At 43.6% G+C, this 15,094-nt stretch overlaps 1 protein-coding gene across 9 annotated transcripts in view; it reads left to right on the top strand.

The window, feature by feature from the left end:
- The window catches only part of Tbccd1 (TBCC domain containing 1), a 51,352-nt gene extending 38,151 nt beyond the window's left edge, over positions 1–13,201 (top strand). For all 9 annotated transcript variants that reach the window (XM_006985054.4, XM_042259087.2, XM_076548621.1 and 6 more), the window contains 5 exons: positions 3,752–4,118; positions 7,153–7,339; positions 7,648–8,145; positions 9,147–9,296; positions 12,561–13,201. In XM_006985054.4, coding sequence (XP_006985116.1) covers positions 3,752–4,118; positions 7,153–7,339; positions 7,648–8,145; positions 9,147–9,276 — 1,182 coding nt within the window. In that variant the 3' untranslated portion in view covers positions 9,277–9,296; positions 12,561–13,201. The remainder of the gene's footprint in view (positions 1–3,751; positions 4,119–7,152; positions 7,340–7,647; positions 8,146–9,146; positions 9,297–12,560) is intronic.
- Positions 13,202–15,094: the final 1,893 nt, after the last annotated feature.

Genomic DNA, 15,094 nt, shown 5'->3' with positions numbered 1-15,094 from the left:
ATCGGGATAGTTTAACTGTGTTCTCAACACTAATCTTTATATTCTCAGATAAGTGTATCTCTTACCCCTCATCAAAGCAGCTTCTTTGAACAGCAGAAGCAGGCTATTGCAGAAATTCGTAAGTGGTCAGAATTCAGGGGATAAGTGATTGTGGAGTGAGTACCCAGCTCCAGATGGGACATCTGTGACATAGTCCCTACACCTAAGGCTCAAGGGACATCGAAAAATGGACTCTTGAGCAGAGTAGCTTATTCACTGTTACACCTTTGACTTTGTTTGTTGAAACAGAATCTCATTAATAAAGTTGGTCCCAAGCTCCTGGGTATATGTGATCCTCCAGCCTGAGTGTCCCAAGAAATTGAAATGGCAACCTGTGCTTCCATGCCTGACTCTTATTGGTCCGATTTGAAATGATGACTTAGAGCTATCAGTCCTTTAGACTGAAGAACTTACTAGCTGATGGTGGGTACTTATGTAACATTGGGGCCTGTTAGAATAGCCGTGAGGCCCATGAGTGACCTGCAGATTAGAGACTTAAAGTGCAGACCTTTTATGCAAGGACCAGGTGTATTGGGAGACTGTGGCCTCTGAAAGAGGAGCAGATGACTTGCCAGTTCCTGCTCTGTAATGAGCTGATTCTGCTTTGGCTTGGGAGATGAACGTGTGTCCCCACAGTCCAGTCTACCTTTATTTGTTCCCTGTAGGCCGGGGGAAACTACTGCCTGCCCTGTGAGCATACTCTAGTTGTAGCTGTATCTAGTAGCTGTCAGCTGTCACTGCCTGCCTCAGAAGAGCACTCTACATCCTGCTCGCTCCCCTCTGACCTACACTTCTTGTTCTTGCTTGGATTCCATCCTCAGATCCTAGCTGGCCACGCTGCTTTTAGTCTACAGTCAGCATGGACTCTTGTGGACTTGAGAAGAACTCTGTCAATGATTCCTTATTATCATGGTTTTCATATTGCTTGCCATGGGCATAATAAGAATGAGAATTGTCAATTGAACCTTAAAACAGCTCTCTTCCTTGACCTGTTTTCATTGGAATCCAAAGGAGAATTTATTTAAAAGAAAAAACATGGTAATCAGCTGTAGGAGTTCAACATCCTTAGCCATCAGGGAAATGTAAATCAAAACAACTCTGAGATTCCATCTTATACCTGTTAGAATGGCTAAGATCAAAAATCTAATAACATATTTAATAACACTGATAACTAATAATAATATGTTGGAGAGGGTGTGAAGTATGGGGAACACTCCTCCACTGCTGGTGGGAGTACAAACTTGTACAGCCACTTTGGAAATTAATATAATGGTTTCACAGAAAATTGGGAATCACTCTACCTTAAGACCCAGCTAAGCCGGGCGTCGGTGGCGCACGCCTTTAATCCCAGCACTCGGGAGGCAGAGCCAGGCGGATCTCTGTGAGTTCGAGGCCAGCCTGGGCTACCAAGTGAGCTCCAGGAAAGGCGCAAAGCTACACAGAGAAACCCTGTCTCGAAAAACCAAAAAAAAAAAAAAAAAAAAAAAAAAAGACCCAGCTATACCAGTTTGGGGCATATACCCCATACCTAAAGGATGCTCAATCATACCACAAGGACACTTGCTCAACTATGTTCATAGCAGCATTATTTGTCATAGTCAGAAACTGGAAACAACCTAGATGTCCCTCAACCAAAGAATGGATAAAGAAAATGTGGTACATTTACATAATAGAGTATTACTTAGCTGTTAAAAAACATGACATCAGGAAATTTGAAGGCAAATGAATGGAACTAGAAAAAAATCATCCTGTGAGATAACCCAGACCTAGAAAAACAAACATGGTGTGTACTCACTCATAAGTGGGTATTAGCTATAAAGAATAACCATGTTACAATCTACAGCCAGAGAAGATAGGTAACAAGGAGGACCCAAAGAGGGACACATGGATTTCTCTGGAAAGAGGAAATAGAAGAGATCTCCTGGATAAACTAGGCATGGGTGGGGGATGGGAACATAAGGGATTGGGTTGAGGACTGGATAGAGGTGGAGAGTAATGAAAGAGATATCTTGATGGGGGGTGGCATTTTGGGGTAAGGTGTAAGGGAAACTCCTACCAATCTACAAGGATTAGATTGGCTAAGACTTCTAGCAATAGTGGAGAGGGTGCCTGAGCTGGCCTTTTCCTGCCATCAGAGTGATGACTACCTTAATTGTCATCAGAGAGCCTTTGTCCAGTAACTGATGGAAGCTGATGTGGCAGAGATCCACAGCCAAGCACTGGGCCAAGCTTAGGGAATCCCGCTGAAGAGAGGGAAAAGGATGGTACAAGTCAGGGGTGGGGTCAAGGGGGACAAAGGAACCCACAGAAACAACTGACTTAGGCTCATAGGAGCTCACAGACACTGGACCAACAGCCAGGGAGCCTGCATGGGACCAACCTAGGCCCTCTACATATGTGTGACAGTTGTATATCTTGGTCTACCCATGAGACTCATAGCAGTGGGATTGGGACCTGATGCTTTGGTAGTCTTTTGGGAACCTATTCCTCATACTGGGTTGCCTTACCAAGTCTTAATATGAGGGGGGAGCTTGGTCCTACCTCAACTTGATAAGCCATACTTTGCTGACACCCATGGGAGGCCTGCACCTTTCTGAATAGAAACAGAAGAGGAGTGGATTGGGCGGGGGGTGGGGGTGTGGGGGGGGTAGGGGTAGGGAATGAGAGGAGAGGAGGGAGGGGAGACTATGGTGGGGATGTAAAATAAATGAATAAATTGAATAAAAAAAAAAGAAAAATTAAAAAAACGAAAAGAAATGTATAGTTCAAATGTCTCTGACCTGGCAAGTACAGGCCACATGTTTTAGTAGCTGTCCGAGGCCCTCTGTGATTGGCCCTGCCTGCCATTGTAGTTCCTGTTCCCAGTTGGCTCCTGTACCCCAGCCAGAACTTCCTTTTCTGGACAGAGCTGTAGTCTTGGCCTTTTGTTCATAGTTGTTCCCTTCACTGTCGGCGTCCATCAGGAATTTACTCCGATAACACTCCGCCATGATTTTTTTCCCTCAGATGAGGGAGTTCTCTCATGCTTGTAGAATGCTCCTACAGATGTCTGTAAGAGCTCTTTTGCGGATGTCTGTTATAGCTCTATTGATAGTCTTCTCACCATGGACTCCTGAGTTCCTTGAGGACAGAACTATCTTACTCGGTTTACATAGTCAACGCACAGTCCAGGCCAGACAGAGGTTCCAAATGTATTTCACACAAATGAGGTAGATAACAGGGATACTCGCCCACTCAAACCTTATTCCCAAGGTGGTCATTTCTGTTAAATCTAGGTGCCATAAAACTGTAACTGTAAATCAAGAAACCCAGTGGTTTGTGGGAAGAGTGCCCACCATACTTACTTTTATGTTAATCAGATTGCAGCCAAATGCTTACTAAAAATATGTGTAAAACTACCTTCAGGCTGTGTGTGTAAGGTGTGATGATTTGGTCTCACCCTTAAGATAGCTCCTTGGGTAAAAATGTAAATTTTACAAAATCTGAAAAAATCCTAAACAGTCTGGTCTCAACATACTTTACAAGGGTTGTTGAATCTGTAGTGCTTTTGCATTAGTTAACAAATACTCTATACTCAAGGGTCACTTTTACCTAGCTACCTACATTCTTTTGAGAGAATGAGACGGCATATAAACACAATATAATTAAATACAGAGTTTTTTCTTACAGAATGTCTTTGTTCTGTTGAGTGGTTTTCCTTTGTTTGTTTTAGAACTGGAATGACTACAGTCACCAGGCTTTTGTCTGTGACCATCTGTTGGATCTCCTCGAGCTGCTTCTAGACCCAGGACAACTTACTGCATCCTTCCACTCAACCCACACTAGTATGCTCTCTCAAGATGCCATCCTGGCGCTCAGTTTCCTCATCGAAGGCACTGTGAGCAGAACCAGGAAGGTCTATCCCCTTCATGAACTTGCACTGTGGCAGCCGCTGCATGCAGAAAGTGGCTTCTCGAAGATCTCGAAGACGTTCTCTTTGTACAAGCTGGAAGCCTGGTTGAGAGCCTGTTTGACTGAAAATCCATATGGTCCATCTGCTTGCCTCAAGTCTGGAAAGAAATTGGCTTGGGCTCACCAAGGTATTTTTTTCAAATACATTTTACCTAATATTAAATTGACCAACCAAGAACCCACTGTTTTCTGCTGTATTAACGGTCAGATGTCTGCTAGCCTGGTGCAGTGGCACACACCTGTAATCGAGCATTCGGAAGACGGGGCAGAAGAATCACAAGTACAAGGCTAAATTGGGCTACATGGTGAACCCTGTCTCTGCACTGCATGCATGTGGTACACAGCACACATGCAGGCAAAACACCCACACACATAAGATAAACATAAAGGGAAAAAACAATTAAGTAAGTAAATAAGAAATACCCCATATAAAAGAGGACCCACTGTAAGAATGATAAGCGGCGCTGGTTACCGCAAAAGGTCAGGACAAACCCCAGTGTCAGTATCAGAGCTTTATTAGGAGGAAGAGGGGTAGGGTGGGGGGACGAGAGAACCAGGCCTGGGGAAGGAGAACGTGCAGAGAGAGAGAGAAAGATGGTGGGGGGAAAAGAGAACAGAACAGAGAGAGGAGGTGGGGGTCTGAGTCACGGCTCTTTAAGGTGCAGGTGGGCTTACAGAGCTACGCCACACATGTGCAGATTACATGACCACACCGTGCACGTAATCACCAGCGTACACTGATGACGTAAGACGCAAGACCCCTTGTCAAGCTCCTGAACTGGCATGTGCGATCATGCGGCTGGAACACGGCAGAATCCCCACACCCACCTTGTGTGTGTGATTTGCACCGTGGAGCAGGACCCTCAGTGTTGACTGGGGTTTGTCAGGATTCACATGACTGTAATCCGTCCTCCCTGGAATCTCCTTCCCCCTTGCAGCCAGGTGCTTATTTGCTTGAGACTTTTTTATTTCCTACTTAGCAGCAGAATTTGGCCAGCCAGTAGACATTGCCTCAGAGTTGGCATAGAGATGAGGGGCTTTTAGCTGCATAGACACAGGCAAGGAATATGTTTCTAAAGTAGAAATCGTATGAGCAGTAGTGAGAGTCCCGTGTTTGCTGTGTCAGTGTCTATCCCTGGCTCTCCATTGTGCCTAACAGATAGGTTCTAGTGTTGTGGACTCTTGAGAAGAACCAGGAAGACATGTCTGCAGATACCTGTGCTGCTAAGTCAGGTGCCAGGCCAAGTTGTTGAGAAAAAACAATAGAGTAAGCTATGTTTCCACACTCTCAGAATTTCAAAGATAGGCACACAAATGGCTTCCTTATAGATGTTTAAAATATATTAGCCAGGCATGATGGCACTTGCCTTTAATGCCAGCACTCAGGAGGCAGAGGCAGGCGGATCTCTGTGAGTTCGAGGCCAGCAAAGACTATATTAAAATGCTAACAGAGGTAGCAGGATAACACAATTGTTTAAACACTTTTTTACTGCTCTTTTTCTACATAACCATGTCCCATGTATATGGTATATGTGCAATTAAAAACTAAGTCTTTTAAAAGAAGAATTTCAGCATATTTGTATATCATTTCCACATTGGCCCAGTATGGGTTGATTTCATAAAATGTTGGAGGTACAGGCAGAGAAGCAAGTCTCAAACTATGTGTCAGAAGGGACCCTGTGAGGGAAGATGTGCTCTCAAGTAGTAGTGATCTTGGGGTGAAGGCGTGAACTCAAGTAGAATTTGTGGAATGATGCTGTTGGTAAGTTCAGAGGGCTGCGGACTTGATAGTAGGACATTCTGAGAAGTCCATTAGGATCGGGAGGACACAGTGAGGCCTCCTGGAGGGAAAGCTGTGTGGATCTGTCGCTAGTTTAGGACCTTGGGCACATTACTTAACTTAAAAGGTAGCCAAGAAAACGCATCTTAGCTTTATTAGAAATCTTGAATGTGTTATAGGTTTTGTTGCTGGAGAGCTTCTCTCCAGGTTCCACCAAGCCCCACAGTCCCACAATCCACGTATAAAATAATCACAGCAGGGCTCTGAGCTATGGTGGAGCAGTGAGAGCGTGTGCTTGTTATGGCAACAACATGTCTCCACCTCTCTCAGGAGCGTTGGCTCCTTCAGGAGCCGAACCTGGGAGCCTCCATCAGACTTGTGTTCTCTGCACATGTCTGTGCATACGCCTGTGCATGTTCTGTGCATACGCCTGCGTGGTCACTAGCCGCTTGGCTGTGTGTCTTCACACAGGCCCATGAGCCACCAAAATATAGAAACACAGTGTTCCATGGGACACAGCTGAGAGAGCAGGTAAAATGGCTGAAGAAGCTTCCAAAAACTCTAGAGATTAAGCGGCCCTTTAATCCAGGCAGGCGGGTACTGGTTTGCTGTGGGAAGAAAGTCATTAAAAGGCATTTCGAATACTCAGTAAAGAAAGGCCTGACCTGGGAGTCCACTAACTGGTGTTTAGGGGGAACAATTGTGTGCCTGGCATTATGCTAGGGCGGGGAGTAACAGAAGGTGAATTTGACTGGAACATGTAGCTAGAGTTTTCCTGCCTTGCCCACAGTTAGGACAAATCTCTGTCACCCGCCAGTCCCACAGCTGCTCAGACCCAACCAAGTAAACACAGAGACTTATATTGCTCACAAACTGTATGGCCGTGGCAGGCTTCTTGCTAACTGTTCTTTTATCTTAAATTAATCCATTTCTATAAATCTATACCTTGCCATGTGGCTGGTGGCTTACCGGCGTCTTTACATGCTGCTTGTCTTGGCGGTGGCTGCAGTGTCTCTCCCTCCTTCTTCCTGTTTCCCCAATTCTCCTCTCTCCTTGTCCCGCCTATACTTCCTGTCTGGTCACTGGCCATCAGTGTTTTATTTATATAGAGTGATATCCACAGCACTTCCCCTTTTCTTTTTTTTTTTAAAAAAGGAAAGTTACATTTTTAATAAGAATTTTGAAAGATTGCAGATATATAGAAAAGAACAGTAAACACCACTTTGCCATTAACTCTTAAGTCTAATATATTTTTCTTTGCATGTATTTTGAGTTTAGCATGGATACATGTAAACATGTGTAATGTCATGGTCACATGTTTTTGGTGTTTTTTTTTTTTTTGATTTGCAGACATCTTATTATTTGTGTGTTTCCTTAAATAGTTGAAGGTGCGACCAGAAGAGCGAAGATTGCTTGCAATGTTCACGTGGCCCCTCGAATGCACCGCATTGTGGTGATGAGCCAGGTATACAGGCAAACACTGGCCAGGAGCTCAGACACCCTAGTAGGAGCACATGTCAGAGTTCATCGCTGCAATGAGTCTTTCATATATTTGCTCTCCCCCTTGCGGTAAGCATTTTCATATTTTCTTTGGACAGGGTTCATTTTTTTAAAAAAATTTATTTTATTTATTATACAGTGTTCTGTCTGCATGTTTGCCTGCAGGCCAGAAGAGGGCACCAGATCTCATTACAGATGGTTGTGAGCCACCATGTGGTTGCTGGGAATTGAACTCAGGATCTCTGAAAGAGCAGTCAGTGCTCTTAACCTCTGAGTCATCTCTCCAGCCCCGGGATTATTCTTTTTTTTTTTTTTAAGTCAGAATTTTACTCTAGGTAATTCATTCAGTAGAATTTAATTCCTTTAACATTTTTCAGATCTGTGACAATTGAAAAATGCAGGAATAGTACCTTTGTGCTGGGTCCTGTGGAGACGGCTCTTCACCTGCATGACTGTGAGAATCTAAATGTCATTGCTGTCTGCCACCGGCTGTCTATCTCCTTTACAACTGGCTGCACCTTCCACATAATGACACCGTCACGTCCACTCATTCTCTCTGGGAACCAGAGAGTAACTCTGGCCCCGTTCCATACCCATTACCCAATGCTGGAGGACCATATGGCCAGGACCGGCCTTGCTACGGTCCCCAACTACTGGGATGACCCGATTGTTGTGTGCAGAGAAAGCAGTGACGCAGCAGTCTTCCGGCTCCTGCCACCTTGCGAGTTCTACGTGTTTGTTACTCCCTTTGAGATGGAAGGGGACACGGTGGAGATCCCCGGGGGTCTCCCCTCGGAGTACCAGAAAGCGCTGGCTCAGAGAGAACAGAAGATTCAGATCTGGCAGAAAACTGTGAAGGAGGCTCGTCTGACAAAGTGAGTGTTTTCTCGTGTCAGTGTCTGCTGTGGGTGTGAAACTGGATGGGACTTTATAGTCTCCAGCCAGCCACACTAATTAAACGACACCGGCATGTTTTCTCAGGACTTGAATCCCAGGTTAGCATTTTATGCGCTGTGTTACTGGGCGGGTTGATATTCTAGCCTAGTGATTTTATCTGTAAGACAGTTGGGATGGGTAGAGCCAGAGCAACAGAGCATCAGCAGCCACCCGTCCAGGAGAGCAGGGGTCATTTTTATGGTCTCACCACATTTGCTTCCCTTTGGACTTCAGTGGGACTGTGGAGTGTCTGGTTCTTGCTTTGGGCTGTAGTCATTCCCGGGGGCCCTGTCTGCCTTGGTGTCCTGTGGGATTGTGTCCCGCAGAAACAACACAGCACAGCCAGGCTGATGGGTGAGCTGTCCCTGGCCGTGGTCTACTCTTGTCTTCTTACCCACACCAGGCTGTCACGTGAGGCCTTTATTGTTTCCGTTTCTTCTGTCTGGTAGTCGGTCCACATCCTTTTGCTTCTTCCATCATTTCATGTCGACGTCTTACTGGACAGACATCTTCTGTCCACCCTCCGTCTACAGCAGCCCTCCGGGTAATGCCACACTGTCACCTGATGCCCACTGTGCTCCAACAAGCAGTCCTTAGAAGTACTTGACTGCATGCTGTGTGTTTATCTTGCCTCTTTCCTGTATTCCCTATGAGGGTATACAGTTGACAGGGACGTATACACAGATCACAGCTGCCAGCCTGGACAGGGCCAGTCTCTTTTCTTTATGATCTATTCCCATCAGTCAGAACACTGCCTCATGCATTTTGTCCTCAGTAGGAATCTGCCAGCGAACAGACCTGTAGACACTCTCTCCCTGTGCTCTAACTGTCTAGACTGTCTAGAAATAGTCGTTCAGTTGTGTTGAGATCTTCGGTAATCACGGGAGTAAATCTGTTGGGGTTGTCTTCTTAAATGCTTTCGTTCTCAATCACAATTCAGGGAGCAGAGGAAGCAGTTCCAGGCCTTTGTGGAGAACAAGTTCTACGAATGGTTGGTTAAGACAGGACATCGGCACCAGCTGGACAGCCTCATTCCACACACAGCGGCCTCCAAACAAGAGCCCAGATAGGACCCCACACGGGACTGCTGGTAGGCACTTAGAACTCAGAGCACTTAAGGAGCTCTTGGGAAATCTTCCACGGCATACAAAGCAGAAAAGCAAGGACTTTGGAGCATGTTCTCCTTGCCAGTGTTCTCTTCTACCCCACCCGCCTGTAGACACATACTCACGTTTTATTTGATGAGAAAACTAAACTATTCAAGTGGTGCCTAGAGAAATTTGGGCAAATATAACAACCGAGTTTTATCTTTTTTTTTACAGTTTCTGTAGCACCAAAATATTATTTTCCCATTAATAGCATTAGGTTTTTGTTTTGCCTTTTGTTTTTAATATTTATTTTATTTTATTTGTAAGTATGGGTATGTGTGTATGTCTGTGTGGGGGTGGGTGAAGGTGCCCAGAGAAGGTCAAAGGTGTTGGATCCCGTGGAGCCACAGTCTCAGGTGATTGTGGGCTGACTGACGCTGGTTTTGGGAGTTGAACTCAGGTCCTCTGGGAAGGCAGTGTATGCCCTTAATTGCTAAGATGTCACTCCAAGCCCAGGCGTTAAGTTCTGTTTCTCCTCACTACTTTGTGTTTTCCCATCCCCCCAAACTATTTCATAAAACTGGTCTTTAATAATCACACATAGAGCATTATCAATAGGTTAGTTAGAATTAATCCAAATAAATATTTTATTACTGAACACTAGAAGAAGGTCATGAATTAAATATGTAGATGAGACTATAGATAGGAATACATTTATTGAGAATTACTTAATTTAAATTCTGTTTTTCCAGCATTTTTTAGACTTTTTAAAAACTTTTTATTTTTCCTCCATACATTATGCACCTTGGTCGCATTCATTTCCCTGTCCCTTTATATCTGCTCTCTGCCCTTGCACCCCCCACCACAATAAAATAAGAAAAAAAAAAAAGGAAAAATTTCATCATGGAAGCAGTAGTGTGACACAGTGAGTCACGCAGTAAACTTTTATCTGTACATCTTTATTGCAAGTGTTCATTGCAAAGAGTCATTGGTCTGGTTCCAGGCCTCTGGTTTCTGCTACACTATCCGTGCTGGGCCCTCCAGAGTTTGATCTCCAGAACCCATGTAAAGATGAAAGGAGAAAAGTGACTCCACAAAGGTGGCCTCTGTCCTCCCCAGGCACACTGTGGCCTGGATGTGTGTGCACACAAACCCACATCATGAACCCTTGCGTCATAATTAATAAGGATTCATTATTCCTCCCTTCCTGTGGGTCTGTGGGCAGTTAATAGAGGGTGTCACTTTCTTCAGTGATCTAGCCGCTGATAAGCTGCATCTGGACCAGTTAATAGCCTTCTGTGCTCCAGAACAAGGCCTCCCCTGCATAGTGCAGTAACTGGAAAATAAGGGGAGGAAACAGAGTGTTGGCTGCTGATTTAAATAATCATTCCCATTAGAAATCCAGCCAGAACAGTGAGATTTTTATTTACACACTTAAAGAAATAAAGAATTTCTCAAAGAGTATAAAAATATAAACAACATTTGTCTTTCAGAGATGAAGCTAGGGATCCAAGATAGGAGAAAGCTTATTTTTAGAGAGATATAATTCACATAACATGAGATTCACCTGTTTGTTTAGGGCCTTATTTTCTTTTTCTTTTTTTCTCTTCTTTTGGAGGTACTGAGGGTGGAAGCCAGGGCCTCACACATGCTATATAATCATTCTACCACTGAGTTGTATCTACAGCTCTCTTTGTACTTGTTTGTGAGACCAGATCTTGCTAAATTGCTTAGATTTTGGCCTTGAACAAAGCAGACCTTGAGTTTGCAATTCTCTTGCCTTACTTTCCCAAATTGCTGGAATTGTAGGTGTGTACCATCTAGCCTGGCAACTCACCTTTCTAAGGTGAAGAATTCATTGCATTTTACTAAGTTCGCAAATTTATGCAACAGCCACCTTTTAAAAAACAGAACGTTTCATAGTGCCTAGTTAGAATGCCCTCTCCCCATTAGTGGTCATTTGCTATGCCGTTAACTCCTCAGCTTCTCTTACCTCCAGGCCCCAGCAAACAAGCATTTGCCTTGTTTATTCTGGACAGTCTTATAAATGGAAGCAGTCAGCTTGTCAAGATTCATCCCTGCTGTATCAAGAGTGTTCCTTCTTACAGTAGGGTAGCAGTCCATCGAGAGGACTTGAAGATTCTTTCCACTTGGCAGCTGCTTCAAATCACACTGCTTCATGTTTACAGCGTGTGCTTCCGTCTCATGCATTTATACCCAGGAGTGGGCTGCACCACATGTGCTCACCTATTTAGGGGATTGCAGGTTTCCAAACAAAGCTGCAAACAAAATGATTCCCTTCCCAAAGTGTGTCTTCCTTTCTTTTGTTTTGTTCAGGACACAGAGTCTTTCTACGTAGTCAGGCTGGCTTTGAACTTCTAGCAGTCCCCCTGCCTTGGCATCCCGAGTGCTGGGATTGTGGGTATGGTGCTAGTCTTTTTAAGAAGCATGACTTTGGGCTGAAGAGACGGCTCAGTGGTTTAGAGCACTTGCTGCTCTTTTAGAGGACCTGGGTTCAATCCCCAGTACTTACAGGGAAATTCTTAACTGTCTGTAATAACAGTTCCAAAGGATCTGATGCCCTCTTCTGCCCTCCAAGGGCACTGTGGGCATGTGGGTGCATACACACACATGCAGGCAAAATATCCAGGCACATAAATAAAAATAAATCTCAAAAAAAAAAAAAAAAAAAAAAAAAAAGAAGCAGCAGCAGCAGCAGCCGCCCATGCCTTTAATCCCAGCATTCAGGAGGCAGAAGCAGGTGTATCTCTGTGAGTTTAAGGCCAGTCTGGTCTACAAAGTGAGTTCCAGGACAGCCAGGGCTGTTATACAGAGAAACTCTGTCTCAAAAAACCAAAAAAAAGAAAGAGAGAGAGAGAGAGAGAGAGAGAGAGAGAGAGAGAGAGAAAAGAAAAAAGAAAGAATTTCACAATATGTAGTTAATAAATGCTGGGTTGAGACTGTACCAAGAAACAGGAACTGGAAGGCATAGGGATTGGCACTCCTGTTAGTCTCCAGGCGGAATTTATGTCAGGCATAGGGATTGGTGTTCCTGTTTACCGCCTGTCTACCAATTTTGGGTTCGTAATATTTTCTTTCTGTTATAAAGTAACTAACACCATAGAGGAATACAAAGCTAATTTTCTCATGATAAATTGTCATGCTCTTCCTAATTTATATGAGTTTGTAAATGAAAGTAGTTTTCATATTTGCATGGACTGTGAAAATTGATTTATATACATTACATTCTCTTTGCTCACCTGCAGGGCTCTGGAAACATGAGGAAGGATGGAGACTGGTGCCCACTGAAGACTGTTGGAAAGACACCCTTGCTGCCCGAGAGACCTCAGGCTTTCCCTCCAGTTCACTCCTTTGTTGGTTCCTGTCTATACTCTCTTGGGTTGAATTTGAGTTTCTGACTTACCTGTTGAAAATGGAACACTGGGCAAGGCAGATGGATGTATGCATTAGTGTCTAAGTGACCGGGTGAAGGTTCACAAACTGACTTCATATTTTAATGTGTATGATGGAAGGGTTTTGTCCTAGCTGAAAAAGTTAGCCAGGTGTGGTGGCACATGCCTGATTCCAGGGCTCAGGAGGCAGAGTCAGGTAGAGCTCTGTGAGTTCCAGGCTAGCCTAGTCTACATGGTGAGGACCCAGTATCTCAAAAAACAAAACAAAACAAAACAAAACAAAAAGTTGTGTGGTTCTTTGTAACTATTTAAAAGGAAATTGCTACTCCTTTTTTAAAAAGAGTGACAGTATGGTCAGTTGGTATATAAGTACAGCAGAGATAGTTTTATAAAATGGTATTTTAGGCCTTAAAGTATAAAACACATGAAATTGTGTAAAATTTTTTATTTTTATTTTCTGCTTCAAATTTCAATAAACAAATTCTAAAAAGTAATTTTCCCCTTTTGTTAAGAAGATAAGTTTTACATTTAATTTTAATAAAAGGTTTTGTTTTTCCTCTGTTACTGTACCAGAGTTGGGTTTACATGTGGCTAGGAAGCCCTGTTCTTCCAGACAAGTGAGTGACATGATTCTAATCACTAACCCGAGTTACTTACTGAATAGTTACCATCACGGAGAGCCACTCTTAGAGTTCTCAGATAAAATTAGCCCTCTTCATACTTGTTAAGTCCTTGAAGCCTTGATAGTTCTTACTCTAACATGAAATTCGGGTAAGCACGGGATGACGGAATGAAGAGGCATTGGCGTGACACTAACAGACCCCGTGGGTTGATCTGACTCTTTGACAGCCGAAAGTTAAGACGCAAATACATTCCGTGGTGTGTTGTTTGCTTCTCGGTGATCTGCATATCAAGGCATATCTGCCACATCTTTAGAGATTTATTTTTATTATGATGAATGTGTGTATGTCTGTCTCTGGGTATGCATGTGTGAGTGCAGGTACCGGAGGAGACCAGATGAGTCAGTTTCCCAGAGCTGCACCTGTGAGGCTGCTGGGAACTGAAGTCCAGGCTTCTGCAAAAGCAGCAAATGCCTCTCCAGCCCCCAAATTTCCCTTTTCAGTTGAATGCTGTTGTGGGGATCCCATTTATAAAGGTATTTGTTGGACATGGTAGAAAGGTGAAATTGGACTTTGAGGAAGACTGTGCTCTGCTGGAAAAATTAAAGGGAGAAGGATTGGCTTATTGTTTCTCTGAGTTTGTAGAAAGTATTAACCCCATTCCTAACATTAGAGACAGATTCCAGGGTCAAGGGCAGAGTGAGCATTTAGCTTGGAAAATTCTGCAGTCTCAAGGCAGCTTTCTCTCCCTGTGTACTCACTCCTCTTGTGAGTAACAGCACTTTTTAATTTGTGTCTGGGAAAAAATTCAAACCCGAATGACATTTGCAAGAATAGGTGAGCTGACCTGTGGCAAGCCTGTAATTCCTGAATTGGGAAACAGGATTGCCAAAGCCCTTGAAGCCAGCCTCAACTACCCAGCGAATTCCAGGCCAGCCAGAGATACATAACATAGTAAGGCTCTGAAAACAACAACAAAAAACGAAAGGTCACTGAACACCTAGATACTCTCTGACTAGAGTACCCAGATGTTAACATTTTGTCACATTGACTCATCTCTTCTGTCATTAATTTTAAAGCTGGTAAGTAGATTGCAGACATCATTCTACTCCAAACACATTAGCATACATTTACCAAAATCAAAGACATATTCCTACCTACTTAAAGGGCAGAATAAAATTCAAGAGCCAAACATATATAACATATAGTTATATCTCTAATATATAGCCAATATTAAAAGCTTTTAGATTGCCAATTTTTTTTCTTTTTGAGCTGAGGACCGAACCCAGGGCTTTGCGTTTGCTAGGCAAGCGCTCTACCACTGAGCTAAATCCCCAACCCCGCCAATTTTTTTTTGTAATGACTCCCAACACCCCAAAGACAAGAGCATTCATGACTTTTAGGTACACGTTTCTTTGCCCTTGAAAACTCACCTTTGCCCTGAAGTAGAGGGTGGTCTTTGGATTCTTCTGTGTGTTCTCTGTTGAAGAACAAAAAGACATTAGGAATGTCCAATAGGTCATTGGATAAAACAAACTGCACAGAAAAAAAAACTTGTTTTGAAGTTTTAAAACTTTGGCTGGGTTTTGGTGCCTTGATTCAGCAAAGTCAACAATGCAGCAGGGCTGTGTGAGCATTAGATGGGCAATAAAGCCTTCCTTTATTTCATAATCCCAATTGTTTATCTAGCAAACACCGATAGACTGTAAACGACTGACTCAAATTTTGGATTCAGTTCTCACTACTAAGCAAATTGATTTGAAACCA

This window comes from Peromyscus maniculatus, chromosome 12 (assembly GCF_049852395.1).
Source record: "Peromyscus maniculatus bairdii isolate BWxNUB_F1_BW_parent chromosome 12, HU_Pman_BW_mat_3.1, whole genome shotgun sequence".
In the NCBI taxonomy this organism is placed as follows: domain Eukaryota; kingdom Metazoa; phylum Chordata; class Mammalia; order Rodentia; family Cricetidae; genus Peromyscus; species Peromyscus maniculatus.
The sequence above is the reverse complement of the archived record's forward strand: the minus strand, read 5'-3'. Positions and strand labels throughout refer to the sequence as shown.